This window comes from Poecilia reticulata, chromosome 4 (genome assembly GCF_904066995.2).
Source record: "Poecilia reticulata chromosome 4, P_reticulata-male-v2, whole genome shotgun sequence".
Lineage (NCBI taxonomy): Eukaryota > Metazoa > Chordata > Actinopteri > Cyprinodontiformes > Poeciliidae > Poecilia > Poecilia reticulata.
In genome coordinates, this window is record NC_088833.1 from 2,702,321 (window position 1) to 2,717,032 (window position 14,712).

General features: G+C 38.7%; 1 protein-coding gene and 1 pseudogene across 7 annotated transcripts; one reads left to right on the top strand and one right to left on the bottom strand.

Moving 5' to 3' along the window:
- Positions 1–41: 41 nt before the first annotated feature.
- Positions 42–12,437, bottom strand: reep6 (receptor accessory protein 6). 6 transcript variants are annotated; one of them, XM_081605975.1, is made up of 9 exons: positions 12,353–12,437; positions 9,981–10,127; positions 6,293–6,386; positions 4,584–4,722; positions 3,560–3,728; positions 3,336–3,481; positions 2,708–2,730; positions 1,865–1,883; positions 42–503 (listed from the first exon to the last, which is right to left on the bottom strand). In XM_081605975.1, the coding sequence occupies exons 1-7, from the start codon at positions 12,387–12,389 to the stop codon at positions 2,716–2,718; spliced, it is 747 nt and encodes a 248-aa protein (XP_081462101.1). In that variant the 5' UTR covers positions 12,390–12,437; the 3' UTR covers positions 42–503; positions 1,865–1,883; positions 2,708–2,715. The 6 variants fall into 6 exon arrangements, with proteins under 6 accessions (XP_081462101.1, XP_008404549.2, XP_081462100.1 ...); XM_008406327.3 differs by having other exon boundaries at positions 1,865–1,887; XM_081605974.1 differs by lacking the exon at positions 2,708–2,730 and having other exon boundaries at positions 1,865–1,887.
- LOC103463140 (interferon-induced protein with tetratricopeptide repeats 5-like) lies at positions 11,658–13,872 on the top strand (annotated as a pseudogene). Its single transcript, XR_014087189.1, has 2 exons — positions 11,658–11,732; positions 12,401–13,872. The product of XR_014087189.1 is annotated as an interferon-induced protein with tetratricopeptide repeats 5-like (transcript).
- The last annotated feature ends 840 nt before the right edge of the window (positions 13,873–14,712 follow it).

A 14,712-nucleotide genomic window follows, 5' to 3' on the forward strand; every position in this document is an offset into this window, starting at 1 on the left:
TCCTCCACCAGTGCAGATGTGACCGGGTTGATCTTCTTCTACCCACCAGTAGATGGCGCTGTTGCAGAGAAGTGGAGGTCTGGCGCTTTATGGACCGGTGTTCTGTTTAAAATGTTCACATAGCGGACCAGAAGCAAATAACAAACAGAAGTTCAAAGTGAACTGGTTCATTTTTAGAGATTCAGTTCTCTAATCTGAACTGTTGATAAAGTGGAACCTCCAGTCTTGGATTTTATTTTTTTTATTTTTCCTGAACTTGTTTTGACATTTAGCTCGTATATCAGACAGCAGCTTCCAGCATCTGTCTGGTTTTCTAAAGACAATAAATAATCTCCAAATCATGAATTCAGATTAAATACAACACCGTTCTACAAAAATATGGCCTTACAACCGAGTCTCTGTGGCATAAGGAGCACTTTCTGTTTGGATCATTCAGGACAAAAACATCTCCGCTCCTCTTCCTCGCGGAGCATCTTCCTCTTCCTCTGCTGCTATCTGAACAACTGTGAAACGCAAACAAGAAATTTTGAGTTATTTTGTGGATTTTTAAAAATGTTTCTGCTAACATCAAGCGTTTACTACCTGAGAGAAAAACAGCCGACATAAGCATGTTGCTGCTTCCTAAACTACCGTTAGCTAAAGGAGGTTTTTCTATTTCACTAACATGAAAGTCAAATTTTAGAATACTTTAGAAGAATGCTTTTCAAAAATGTAAAAATAATCCAGGAAAGGAACTGAGGACGTTCGCCAAGCATCTGTATAACCTGTTATTTCCTCCAGCCTCCAGGGGGCGCTGTTTAAACAGTGCGTGGTTCCTAAAGTCACTGCTAGCTGCGCATAGCACAGAACAGTCTGCGGTCGGTTTACATCCAAAAACTTGATGAAAACTTGATATGAAGTTGTCAAATTCAAAGGTGAGTTGCTTGACATTCAGGTTGCTTGGATCCTTTGTTGAGGAATGTTAATTTTAGCGCCAGGATTTGTTTTTAAGTCCCGTTTTGTCTATTGTATAATTTCCACGTTCGCCGAACGGAAATCCATAGTGGAGTGTGGTTATTTTTAATACATTTGTCTATAAAATTATGTAACTTCTTCAAATAGGACTAGGAGTAGGTGATATTCAGTTAATGTTTTAAGTTTAATAATTCGGCTAAACTGCCGTTTATTTATTTTTAGGGCGAGTTTGACATATTTTTAATGCTAATCAATGAAATGCATGCAATGAAATGCCTGCCCTTGTTTTCGGTTTATGCTACTGAATGTGTTTTTATGAATGATGATGTTTGTTGCGCAACATTTGATTAATGAATTATTAAACAATTTGTAATTGATGTAAAACTTAATTATGAATTTAACCTTGGGATGATTAGATTCACATTTGAAACCAAACCATGATGATAATGATAATAATAATAATAATAAAACAAACTGCTAATTAAATTTTAAGTCTTTCTTTGTTGTTTCAAAAGTCAGATCAATTATCAATTAAAAAGAGTTTAGACCTTGTTGAGACTTTAATTTTATTTTTGTCACATCTTAATATTTTATTGCATCACCAGGTTATTTGAGCAAAAGAAAGTTTCACATATCAGCCAGATTGGTTTGAATTTTTTGCTTTCAGTAATTAAAATGTTTTCTAAATGTTTTTGTTTTTACTCATGTCAGATCAAATCTGTTTGTTACATTTAAATCCATTTAAATTAAATCATTTAATTAGGTTTTGATGAACCAAAACGTAAAGTTCAAGAAGAATATCCATAATTGTGCAAACTCCAAATTAAGACTTTAATCTGAGACTTTGTGTAGATTTTTTATTTGTAATCTAAAGCAGTGCGTGTCTGAAATGGGTTGAGCGATAACTTACCCTCAATCTACACCAAGTTCTTCCTGAAGTGAAGCCAAGCAGCAAAACCCATGAACACAAATTAAAAATAAGAATCACTTAAGTGATAAAAACGTATTTGCTCAGGAAGGACCAGAACCACTCAGGCTCACAAATATGTTCAGGTTCAGATTCTGGCTCTAAAAGGTTCATATCAGTTTAAACCACCATGTTTTGGTTTCATTCAGCTTTGGCTCTGGCTAACCTGTAAGTTTTTCAATGTACTGGATAAGATCCAGATTTTTTAAAATAAAAAATTTAAAAACGCATCTGGTCTAAGAAAAAGCAGTTAAATCTAACTAACCTCCACCGGACTGAGCTGCACAGCTACATCAATTAAATCAAATAAAAAAATGCCTTAATGACAGCTACAGGCTGTAAAAATGCCTTTTTGATTTGATTTGTAACTTAAAGAATAAAAAACAGATAAATTATGCATGTTAAGACTGATTTGTAGCTTTTAAAGTTAGGAGATGATTCATTATTTGGTAGAAACCTGTTTTATAAGACCTCATTATTATTATTTTGCTTATATTTTTATGTATTTTCATCAAACACATCCTTTTTTTAAGGTGTTCCTCAAGGATAATTATGCGAGCCACTTCTTTTTAAAGATTTTAAGCCCAATTAAACAATTTCATAATAAAAAACAGCAACAGGACCAGTTGGGTGGATTTGGAGTTACGATCTACAGAGGAGAAATAAATGTTTTCAGGAGGAGGAAGGAAGTTTGACATCAACAGAGAAGAAAGCTACTCGTTATTAAACCAGTTCTTTTTTTTTTTATCACAACACAGGATCTTTACCAACAACCAGCTCACTTACCAATCTGGTCACCCAAGAAAAGGCTGGAAGAGGCGACAAACACGTCGGGATTAGAAGATTCACGACATAAACGGTCTGACAGGTTGGTTGACCAGTTCTACAGTCGGTACCAAAACCTGCAGAAGTCAAACCTACCAACCCAAACCACAAACATGTACGACACCACAGCAGGCCCATCGGGAAAAAATCTCTGAAATTTGCTAGAAAAAAACTCTAAAATTTTGAGATTAATCTCTAAAAAAAAAAGAAATTTCTAAGTTTGAAAAGTTGGAAAATTTTTCTTGAAACTCGACTTTTTCAGGAAAAACTTGCTCAGTTTGAAATTTCAAAAGTTGAGCATTTTTGACTTTTGAACTCAGAAATTTCCAATAATTTAATTCTAGAAGATCTCTGAGATTAACCTAAAAACTTCTGAGGTTTTTCTAGCAAATATACAATTTTTCAAGCTCAGAAATGTCCAGGTCTTTTCTAGAAAATTTCTCAGATTAATCCTAAAATGTCTGAGTAGTTTTTAATGATCTACATCTATAATGCACCGTATTAAACATCTTCTCCTGCACTGAAGCATCATTCCACCACAGCAGCTGTTTGGATCTGAGGAAGGAAGTGAGGAAACACATTTTCTTACCCTTCGTTCTTCTTCGCTCGGCTCACTTGGAACAACTTTAACGTTTGACGTTTCTCCGGTCGAACTCGGTAAACTCTTCGGTTCAGGCGGGGCGACTGGCGGCATTGGTGTCACCAGGGTTTTGTTCTTCACCAGAGTGGACAGAACTCAAGGAGAAGAAGAAGAAGAAGAAGTGTTAGCTTCCTGAAACAGTAGCGACTGGGTTTCTGCTGGTGCTGGGTTACCTTCTCTGGTGAGGTTCTCGGCGGCGCTCATGGCCTTCCCGCTCAGGTCGCTCACCATGTTGTCCACCGTGGCCTCATGGCGCAGGAAGACGGGCCGAACCACTTTGTTGTAAATGATCTGGGAGCCGTTCCACGACATCGGAGCCATGCACCACAACAGGAACAAACACTGGAAACAAACACCAGGAAAACATCCAGAGCCATTTCCCACACTTTGTTGAATTTTGCGGTTATTCCCAAAAAGATGCAACTGACACGACGCCACCGGCCAATCATTCCAGTGGGTTTGTCAGAAACTGACCAATCGGTGATCGCTATTTAAGTACACGCCCCTTATCTGGAGGAACTGAACCTCTGGCAACGTGGCTGGGGTTGCTAACACTGTGGTCAGAGAGATTTAAAGAAAAATAATAGGAAAGAAAGGTCCATGTGGAACATGCAGCCATTACCCAGAGCGCTTAGAGAGTGGAATACAATTTATTACATTTCCAAAACCCAAATGGAGTCTGGAATAACGGAATAAATGGATCAAGGTCTGCAAACGACCTCGTGTCCTGTCCAATGAAACTGATCAACGGAAGCTGCCATGTTGGTCAGGGCGAAGGAAACTGGCAGTTAACGACCCGTTTTTTGTCAAAACGACACTTATTGACAGTCAGACCAATCATGCAGCATGAAAACTTGTGCTGCAGTAACTGCGGTTTTACATTCAAGAAACTTTTTATGCTAGTGTTTATTTTTAAGCATTTCCTGGAGGCAGATTTTTTTAACCCGATGCAGCGTTCACTCCTCATTCTTCCTCTGGCTGAGGAAAACTTGGATTTTAACGCTGATTTCTCCATTGTTTCCTGCCAGTATCCTGGTGTACGACTCTGGGAAATTTCTTGCCTCAGTGTTGGATGCTAAGGCAAAAATAACTCAGAAATGCTTCTGGTGTTGCATTGACTTCCTCTACCTCTGCCATTATAACTCTGTTTGTCGGAGGTTTGGGGGCCGGCGTTGGAAAGCTCTGGTGTGTCCTCACCTTAAACGCGTAGTAAAACGGGAACCAGTAAAGGAAAATGTCGGAGAAGAACTCGCCCAGGCTGAAGACGCCGTACACCACCCAGTAGGTCAGCCATTTTGTGTCGTCTTCTTTGCAGGGACTTTCGATGGCTTTGATTCTGCAGAAAACCAGAACTTAAGTCCCAAGATTGGAAACAACAGGCGGAAAATGAAGAAAACTTTCCACATCCGTTTCTGATTGACCAAAAAATGTTTGACGTTTTCTATCAAGACCCGCAGATTTTATCCGATAAAATGCAGATTTACCAAAAATCGTTCATGTTTGTTAGAAAAACCAACTGCAGTGAATAAATCGGATCAGAGCGAAGGAAACGTTTAAATATGGATACATTAATACATTCAAATGAATAAATGAAGTTTATTTCTGTTGTATCTGACAGATTATTAGAGCCAGATGAAGAAAAATGATTTTTCTTACAAGAATAAAGTTTTACATCAATAAAGTTTAAATAATATGAGAATAAAGTCGCAATGATACATGAATAAAGCAATATTATCAGAATAGTTGTAATAATATGAGAATAACATAAGATTACAACAATAAAGTCACAATATGAGAATAGTTGCACCGACTTTGACTTTATATTATTTCGACTTTCACTAATATTATTACTTTTTGTTTTACAACTTTATTCTCATATTATTTTGACTTTATTGTTTTATTTATTTCAGCTTTGTTTTTATATTTTGACTTTCTTACAACTTTATTCTTCTATTATGACTTTGTTATCATCGTACGGCAGTGGTCCCCAAGCTGCGGCCCGCGGGCCGGATCCGGCCAGCCACCACATTTGGTCCGGCCCCCTGAACAATACCAGAGAGCATTCAGATTTTTTTTCATATATTGTATTTTCCGTTTTATATGTGGATTTTTCTCTCTGTAGCAGGAAGTGTGTCCTGTAAACTGTGGGTGTTTTGTTTTGCACGGCGCATTGCTGCCATCTGTTGGACTTTTAGGGAACTGCTTGACTTTTATGTAATCAGTACGGTTGTTTGCTAGCGGTAGAGCAGATGAACACACATGTTTGTTATGAACGCCGCATTCCAGGTTTCCCTGAATGAAATATATAGAAGTCAGTCCCAGTGACAGTTTCACTAACGGTTTTTGCCCATGTGCTTTGTGGGTAAAAATCAATCGAGATTACTTTATTCTGCTTCTCGTATTACAACTTTATTCTTGGAGTATTTCAACTTTTTTGTCATACATTTTTATTGTAAAACGACTTTTATATTATTTCAACTGTGAACATTTAACACTGGAACTGGAAGACATCTTAAATATGCAAAATAAATAAGCAGAAGCAACAAATACATTAATTATGAAATCTCTGTAAACAAAACTGCCCTTCAGAATAAGAGCTGGTTCAGACCAAAAACTTCTATCATCCAGTTTTTGGTAGAAAGATAAAAATGAAAAATCATGCAAATAAAAATGACTGAGCTTGTCTTATTGCAAAACATTATAACTTTATTCTCAGAATAAAACTATTTTTCTTAGCCTGGCTCAAGTTCTCTGCCATAAGATCCTTTAAGATAAATTCAGTTTCAAAAACATAAATATGCCAATTTGACTCACTTCCACTGAATGTAACTTTGAGGTAAACTTGCTTTCATTCCCACACGTTGTTGGAGCATCAACAGGAAACGGGAGGAATAAATAAAACTCACGAATAATAAGCTGGATAGACGAAGCCGATCAGGTTGCAGAGCAGCGACGCTCCATATCCGTAAACCAGGTAAAGTCCAGTCAGCGAGACGGCGCCTGGACAGACACATTCAGTCCATAGGACCACAATTCAGAGACGTCTGGAGACACTTTTCACAAAAACATGAAGTTTTCAGGGAATCCAGCTGAACTGCAGTGAGTCAAAATAAGAATAAAGTCGGATTAATATGAGAATAAACTCATAATACAAGGAGAGTTGTACTAGAATAAAGTCATATTAACAGAATAAACTATAATAAGAGAATAAAGTTGTAGGACAAGTCATTTTATAATAAAGTTATAATAACATGAAAATAAGCCTGTTATGAAAATAGTCACCACAATACAAGAAAAAATTTTATATTTCAGGAATAAAGTCATGAGAATGAAACCATGCGACAAAGTCATAATAATAATTATTATTATGAAAAGTAATAATAGAAAAATACCAGAGTAAAGTAATAATACGAGAAAAAAAGTTTTAATAATGCAAGAATAATGTTGGATACAACAAAAATTAATTAAAAAAAAAGAATAATATGAGCGAAAAGCCGTATGAGAAACTCAATAATACGAAAATAAACAAATGTCCTATTTGAAAGATTATTTTTCTAACTTTGAACTTGAGAGCGTAAGAAAAAAAAATAGTAAAAAGTCCTGAGTAACTTTAATATTTAAAAATATTACATCATCAGATGAACCAAAACATAAAATTAAGTGGAAATTTTGGTATATTAAAGAACAAAATAACAGTAATTCATATAAATAACAAAATCAGGAAAAGTCGAGTTTTTCCACATGAGTTTCTTTAAATAAAAGAGTTATGAAACTTTAACAGAAACTGTCCGAGTCTGGTGAATTTCTGGCGTTTGATTTTGATAATTGAGTAAATGTAAGTATAGTAACTACAAAAACTCTGCACGTTTACAAAACGACACCAAAGAACATTAAGTGAGAGATTAGTAATTTAATCTCGGGTTGTGTTATTGCGGGATGGTTTCCTGTTAGTCTGGTGACTTTTTGAGGCAGAAGCAGCCGGAGAATCTCCGTCCCACCCGGCGGGAAGCGCCGCGTTAATCTCCGTCCCACCCGGCGGGAAGCGCCGCGTTAATCTCCGTCCCACCCGGCGGGAAGCGCCGCGTTAATCTCCGTCCCACCCGGCGGGAAGCGCCGCATTGATCCTCCTACCTCTGATCAGCTGACGCTGCTGTTCAGTCATGGAGGCCCGCCGTCCTGCTCCGCCGCCGCCGGGATAATCTACCTGCGCGTCAGCGCCGGAGCGGGAGCGGCGGCCGCCAGGCACCGGTGACGTCACCGCCGCGTCACCGCCCCGCTGCTGTGTCTCCCTCCGCGGCCTTACAGGCTTTTTTATTTAAATTAGGACTGCGGTTGTTTTAGTTATAAAAATGTGATTTTTCAGTTAACAGCTAAAGACGTTTTTTTTTTTTATATTAAACATTAGAAATTCGTTAAACAATTCAACTTTTTAATGAGAAACATTTTAATCCCTGGTGTAGGAGCCATTTTCCCCTTTTTTCTTTTGGTTAAATCTTAGAATTTAAATTGTTTTATTCTTATTGTTTATTTCCTAGTTGTTTTATCATTAGAATTTTTTGTTTAATTTGCCGTTTAGAATAAGTTGTTTGATTAGGAATTCACTTAATTAGTTAATTAATTTCAGGTTGGGATGTGGGTATTTCACGGTATAACTAGGTGGGTCTTAGGTAGCATATTATGCACGTGGGTGGTCATAAGGTTTTTTACCAGCCTACAGAATCAGACAATAAGTCATATCGGTTTTTATTGTCAGTCAGAGAGCAGGTGCAGGAATAGGAGCAGAAGCCTGGAACCTTTTGCCTGATCTAAAAAGAATAAAACCAAAGAACTATATTTTGACTTTTGATCCTTTTTTGCTGCGTAAACCAGAATCCACGGTGCATCAGGTGACTATTTGAGTTTGATTCACCTTTTCTTTAGATCACCTTCGAGTTTTGAGTTTTTTGATTTTTGAATTTAAGTTTAGAGACAAATGGTCACTACACCTGGAGTGGAACAATATTTCTTTAGTCCAGTGTTTCTCAAACTTTTAACTCATTTAACAAACACTAAGTTACATTTAAATTAAATTAACTCGACTTATTGTCATGAACTCAGTGCGTTTTGAGTTATTTTCAGATTCTGAAAGTTTGGATTCTAAGCTTTCCAATGATGTCAAACACATAGAAAAAGAAAAAGAAAAGTGTTTTGCGCATTAGTAACATTTTAGGTCTATTTGTAATTTAAAAGCACATAAACAGAAAAATGTGAGTTGTATTTATCTAATGTATTTAGTCGTGTTTAATTAAATACAAATAACGTTAGCTGTTGACGTGTTTGCCCTTTTCTTAACCCTTTGGTAAGCTAGCTGAAGCTGAAGTCTTGTGCCCTCCTGACCACCAGGGGGCGCCTGCGGACCACCGTGTCAGTAATACTGCCCTAACGGCTTCACTTTTAATTTCAATTGGCATTATTACGATTATTTTAGTGATCGATTCATCATATTTTTGTTTTTGAAAAGGTATATTAAACCGTTTTTTCAATTAACCACTTCAGCCGTTTTTATACAATATTAGAAATTCATAAAATATGCAAATGAACAATTCAACTCTTTTTAAAATAAACATTGGGAAAACTTCACAATAAGGCTCCCCTTGTAGATAGCTAATAAATACTCCATAGATATGTTATTAATTAAGCTCTTAACACTTTCTAAATCATTAATAACTGTTTATTTTGCATTAATTAAGAGGAGATCAAATCTACTATTTTATTGTCAAATAATGAGCCAGATCTATATATTTTATCTAGAGTTATTATACCAAACATTTCAGATACAATTGCTTAATGTGTTATTTTTACCATAGTCTCCTTCTCACGTTACTTAATGCATAATAAACAGTTAGTAATGCTTTATAAAGTGTTTATAGATGACTTTAGCTATTTATTAGCTGTCTATAAGGGGAGCCTTATTGTAACGTGACACATTTTATTTCCTAAAATGCAATGACATCATTCTTCATCATTAGCAGCCAAACACACTTTGAACATCAACAACTGAATCTTTCTGCTTGACTTAACATAAATGTGGTGTAATTAATTTATTTAACTAATTATTGGGAATTAAAAGGTTCTTAATAGGATCGTTTGAACCAGGTGAAGCTAAAAATGTTTGTATTGTTTCTCAGCTCCGCCTTTCGATTTGCTCTTGAATAATATATTTATTTTTTTGCACTTTGTTTATCTAGGAAAAATGTACAGAAATAAAGCTAATATGTTATTAAAGTATTTATAAACGCTCCAAATTTCGTCCTGCCACAAAACTACGAAAACTGCTAGAGGTCAGAAGTTTAATGTTACAGTAAAATAAATAAAAAGTGCTGGTACCAGTGTTAGTATCGGATCAGTACCAAAATAAGCATCCACCTAGCATGTTTACTTAGCATGTAGCCCAGATAGCAGTCTGCGTTGTAGAGTATCTTCCTGAAGCCGGTTCAGAAACTCTGGATTTCAAACCGTCTAACCTGCTGAGCTCATTAGATTCGACGTGTTCAGGTTCCGGACTATCGAACCGTCGGCTGAGCAGAGCAGATTACTGAACCGTTTCTGGTTTACCCAGGGCGATGACCTTCTTCTTGACCCCCGTCTTCTCCTCCAGCTTCCCCAGAACGTCCGTCACCACGTTCTTCTCGCTGAGAAACTTCTCTGCTCGGTCCTTGATGGAAGTGAAGACGTTCCACAGTCCCATTTTTCCTCGGTGACCTGGAGGCGGCCGAAAGCAGAGAGATAATCCTCTGACAGAAACGACCTGATTTAATCAAGAGATAAAGCTCTGCTGCAGGGAGGTGGAGCGCATGGGCGCTGGCCCACAAGAGAGAGGCCCGCTTCTTTAATCACTTTTTAATTCTGAAGAAAAATCCACGCTGGTGACAACTGCTGGGTGTTTCTACCACTTCAGGTTAGTTTGTGCAGCAGGATAAGTTAAGTCTGCAAGTGGCTCTTTGGGTTTCCACAGTAAACATTAATAGCTATGATTAAAAATGAAAGAGGACCAGATAATGACCAACTCTGGTTTTGCATTTAATTTAATTTCCACAAAGAACAACACTAAAACTACTAGTGATGTAATTTAAACCTGTTTTCTGTCCAATGCTTGCAAAGACATTATTCCTCTTTTTGATCAATTTTATATTTCTTTTATTTTAAACCCTAAAAGTAGAAAAATATGGTGGATTTTTGATAACTATAATAATTTCCTATTGTAAATATTTATCTACGTTTTTTTTTTTTTTTCAAAATATGACATTTGCTTGACAGTAAAAATGGCTCTTTAGATTATAGTAGATTTTTATTGTTTATTTCTTTAATATTAAGGCTGATAACTTTCCCACATGCTAAGTAAGCTAGCATACAGCTTAGTTATTATGTAGCATCTAGCATAGTGATTTTGTTGCATTAGCATTTAGCTTTGACAGCATGTTTCTTTTGCTTGTAACAAATTCATCATGCTTAATATTTAATTAATAATATCACGATGAGTTAGCAAGTTAAACTCCTCGACAGCATTTAGCATGAAGAGCTAGCAAATTTAGCTAGTCACTATGTGGTAAAGTTAGCTTCCTTAATTAGCATTTAGCATAGATAGCATTCTCCTTTGTGACTGAATAAGGTCACCATGTCTACTTTGCATGCGTTAAGGTTATGGTGCTGAGTTAGCATGTCAAAGTTATGCTAGCATAAAAACATTCTTAATTAGCATGTAGCAGATTCATAATACTTGGTTAGCATTTAGCTAAGTTATCACGGCTAGTCGACATAGCTAGCTGGAAAACTACTAGCTAAATAGCTATCTAGATAATTTCCTGTGCTGATCTGAATATGAACGTTTGACCTCGAATTATCTGATCTCAGTGGATCCGTTTATTCAGGGAAATCAAATAATTTCTGTTGAATTAGATTTTATGGTGGATCTTTTCTTGTTGAACTAAAACTAACATATTTTTTGCTCCGATTCATATTTCAGTGAATATTAAAGTGTGAGCTGTGGTGATGTCATTCAGAGCTGACACACAGAGAAGACTTTGACCCGAGCATTTACAGCTCTGCTTGAACTTTGACCTTTCAGGTCAGAATGACTCGGTACGTCCAACGCCGTTCAGATTTCATTCTTCGTTAAACACAGCAGCTTCCTGTAGCACCAGGTCAGTGGATCTGTTTCTGATTCATGAGAAAAGAGAAAAGGTCTCGTCCAGTGAGACTTTATTACCAGGAAATTCAGCATTACTGGTTTTTATGGTGCCGCGCCTAAAAGAGCAGAACAGAAAGATCCAGAAAGCCACAGAATCCGGACAACGGCTGCAGGATGAGGTCTGTTCCCTCAAACACTTTCAGATTGTTTCTCATCTCTTCTTAAGGATTTCTCCTCCCCTCTTTACTCGTCCATACTTCTGCATATCAGGACCATTTTAGATTGAACAAAAAGAGCATGTTTCTGCCGAAAAGTTCAGAAAAGTTTAGATTAATCTCAGGAATTTTCTAGAAATTAAATTTGGAGCTTTTTGCACTTTTTGAGCTAAAAAATTTTGTTTTTTCTAGAAAACGTGACATTTTTTCCGCCATTTTTTTCTAGTAAATTCTTGGATTCATTTCAAATTTTGAGTTTCAAAAATCGAGTATATTTGACTTTAGAAACTCAGATAATTTCCACTTTTTTATACAAAATTTTAGATTAATCTCAGATTTTGAGTTTTTTTCTGGCAAAGTTTGAACATTACAATCTCTGAAATTTCTTGTTTTTTTAAATAGAAAATTTCTGAGATTAATCTCCAAATTTCAGAATTTTTCTCAACGTTTCTGAGATTTTTCTAGCTAGCCAATTTTTGATTTTGAAATTTAGTATTTTCCACTTTTTTTGAGAATTTCTGGCAGAAATTTCCTAGTTTTTTTCCTGCTGCTCCTCATCCTCTTTTTTCTTCCTTTTCTCTTACTTTGTTCTTCCCAGTTCTGTAGTTTTAAACCTTTCATCGATCTTCCAGCGCCTCTCGGACTCCGTCACACCTGGAATCCCACCTGGAATCCCACCTGGAGTCCTTGGAGTGCCACTTCACGTGGGATCTGGACCTCAGCAGGTCCAAGCTGCTGTGTCTCCGGGACGCGCTGGAGGACATCGGTCCAGAGTTGGGCTACTGCTGGCTGGGCCACATCTACAACCTGCAGGGCTTCGTCCACCATCAGCTGGGCCTCCTGGAAGACGCGCGGCGTTTCCTGTGCAGGGCGGCCGAGGCGTTCCGCCAGCTGAGGAACACCGTCTCAGACGAAGGCCCCTGGTTGGTGGTGAACTACGGGGACATGGCCTGGCTGCACCACCGGCTCGGGGAGCGGGCGCGTAGCGGAGAGTATTTATCAAAGGTTGGAGCTCTGATGACCGAGTACCCGTCTCCGTCTGCGGACGACCCGCACCCGGAGATCTGCGCCGAGAAAGCCTGGACTCTGATGAAGTTCAATCAGAAGCTGCTGGCTGTAGATTATTTCCAGAAAGCCATCAGGATGCAACCGGACATGGTGGAGTGGCACACCAGCCGGGTGCTGGCATTGGTCAAAGCCTTTCAGAAACAAAACCTGGACTCTGACATCCTGGAGAAGGTGAAGATCGCCAAACAGCACGACCTGGAGAACTTGTACCTTGTTGCGCTCTACCTGGAAGCCCAAGCTCAGAAAGGAGCCAGGATTCAAGAAGAAGCTCAAAAACTGGCGAGGAGAGTGCTAGCAAAGCCGGTTAGCAGCTACAGCGGCGTGAAACCGTTGCTAAGGCTCTACAGGACCCACGTCTCCATGGACGAAGCTGTTGATTTAGCAGAAGAGGCTCTGGAGAGACACCCCAACGCGCGATACATCAAGAAATGCGCCGCAATCTGCTACAAAAGGAAAGTCTTTTCCCAAAGCAACAAGCACCTGGATCGCAGCCTGATGGACAGAGCAATCAGTCTCCACAAGCAAACCATCGCTCTCTACCCTCAGTCCTCCCTAAAGATGCAGATATCTTTGGCAAACATGTATGTGAAATCAAACCAGCGAGCTGAAGCCGAAGACGCGTTCGAGGAGCTGCTGAGAAGAGACTTGGATCCCGAAGAGGAGCAGATGGTTTGCAGCTTCTATGCCAAATATCTGCAGTACAGCCAGAAGGAGAGGAAGAAGTCTGTCCGGTTCTACATGAGGGCAGCGGCGATTCCTCACCACAGCTTCTACCGGGACGACAGCATCAGGCGGCTGGAGAGGATGAGCCAAGAGAAACGGCAGCCGATGAGCCGAGACATAGAAGACTTCCTGGTTCATTTGTCCACCTGAAAACCCAAAGCAGTGAGAGATTCTGCCGTTTTATAGCAAAGTCAAGTAACAATGTTACCGTCAGTAACGTATAGAAAATATGATTTAAGACATTTTATTTCATAATGTAACATCTTAAAATTGGGCCTCTTGTCTTTTCAAGAGGCTCCTGCTCTTTCTGAAGCTCCGCCTCCAGGAAGTCACCCCAACATGGCTCCTCTATTAACCCTTTCACGACGTTTTACCAACGTTGCTCTGAGCAGCAGCTCCTATAATGAGCTCAGCAGCTCCATCAGGTGTTTGCCAACTGCTGCTGGCTAGTCTGAAGGAGCTGAGGGGGGGGAGGAGCTGTGCCTCAAAGGCGGGGCTAGGTCCATCCAGGCGTTTTTCCACAGCTGAGTGGTTGCCACGGAGATTAAAGGATTTCTCAAACGTGCATGAAGGAATCAAAGCAGCACTCCAGGTTTGTTTCTGATGATGGAAAGTTTAAAACTGTCAATTTTACATCATTCTACTCCTTAATAAAAGGGTCCATTACATAAGATCCGCATTTTGTGCGTTTTTGTTCGTCCATTTCAATCTCAGTTGCTTAAAAAACAAGTATTAAAAAAACACCCCGACTGTTTTTGGAAATAAATTCATGTTTTGTTTTGTTTTTTAAATGAGCCGTTTCAAAAAGCTCATTTGTTGAGCTGCAATTGACGGGCACCGTTACTTGGCAACCCCAGAAGAATTCCACCCGTTACCTAGCAACCCCAGAAGAATTCCACCCGTTACCTAGCAACCCCAGAAGAATTCCACCCGTTACCTAGCAACCCCAGAAGAATTCCACCCGTTACCTAGCAACCCCAGAAGAATTCCACCCGTTACCTAGCAACCCCAGAAGAATTCCACCCGTTACCTAGCAACCCCAGAAGAATTCCACCCGTTACCTAGCAACCCCAGAAGAATTCCACCCGTTACCTAGCAACCCCAGAAGAATTCCACCCGTTGCCTAGCAAACCCAGAAGAATTCCACCCGTTA

Bases quoted from the DNA above. Each gene is read 5' to 3' on its own strand.
- reep6 (XM_081605974.1), bottom strand. From the start codon at position 12,389: ATGAAAGGTTTAAAACTACAGAACTGGGAAGAACAAA. The intron at 4,723-6,292 runs GTGAGTTTTATT...GGTTTTCTGCAG, and splicing joins GTCTATCCAGCTTATTATTC to AATCAAAGCCATCGAAAGTC. The intron at 1,888-3,335 runs GTAAGAAAATGT...GCTTCACTTCAG, and splicing joins CGAGCGAAGAAGAACGAAGG to GAAGAACTTGGTGTAGATTG.